The following is a 720-nucleotide window of genomic DNA, read 5'->3' on the forward strand; positions in this document are numbered from 1 at the left end:
GGAGGCAAATGAGAAGGCCACTAAAGCAGTGGAACTCGCAAAGGCAGCAGTCACTGCAGCAACGCAGGCAATTCAGAATAATGAGGCTGCAGTTGTGTCTGCAAAAGAACGTTTTGATCCTCCACGTCCTCCACGTCCTGAGAAAGGGAACCGAACAACAGTAACCGATGAGGCGGTGTTGGTGGAAACACACGAACAAACTGTAACCGTACTCACTGAACAGGATAAAACAAGGATAAATGAGAGAAAAGAACGTATGAAGGAACGAACAGCTGCAATAGTGCAACTGACCAAAACAATATCTACAAACACAAAGAATTGGGGAGACCGCACACTTGACGCGCAGGAGATGGCGAGGCAAGCAAGTGATGCCCTCAATGCGGCGAAGGAGTTGATGACGCTGGCAGTGAGTTCCCTCCGTACTGTTGAAGAGACGGCTGCAGCTGCTGAGGAGGAACGAAAGAAGGCGGAAAGGGAATGGACGCAAGACCTGTCCAATAAAATAAAAGAATCCCCAATACCGGTAAAAGAAAATGGAGATGCTATTGCTGCTGGTGCTTCTGCCAGTAAGGACGCCAGCGGCAGCCCTGCGTTACTGCGTGTTCCACTCCTGCTGCTGCTGCTGCTCTCTGTGCTGGGCTGCATGACCGTGTGCTGAGCACTGTGGTGGGGTCCATCCAGAGAGTGTTGGTAATTACTTGTTTACTGTTAATAATAATA

General features: G+C 49.7%; 1 protein-coding gene across 1 annotated transcript; it reads left to right on the forward strand.

The window, feature by feature from the left end:
- Position 1: 1 nt before the first annotated feature.
- On the forward strand, positions 2 to 658 carry TM35_000081430 (uncharacterized protein; the record flags this gene model as incomplete). Its single annotated transcript, XM_029024008.1, has 1 exon — positions 2 to 658. A coding segment is annotated over one exon (657 nt), but the record flags the coding sequence as incomplete, so codon positions are not given.
- Positions 659 to 720: the final 62 nt, after the last annotated feature.

Source organism: Trypanosoma theileri (genome assembly GCF_002087225.1).
Source record: "Trypanosoma theileri isolate Edinburgh chromosome Unknown TM35_Tth_8_V1, whole genome shotgun sequence".
NCBI lineage: Eukaryota > Euglenozoa > Kinetoplastea > Trypanosomatida > Trypanosomatidae > Trypanosoma > Trypanosoma theileri.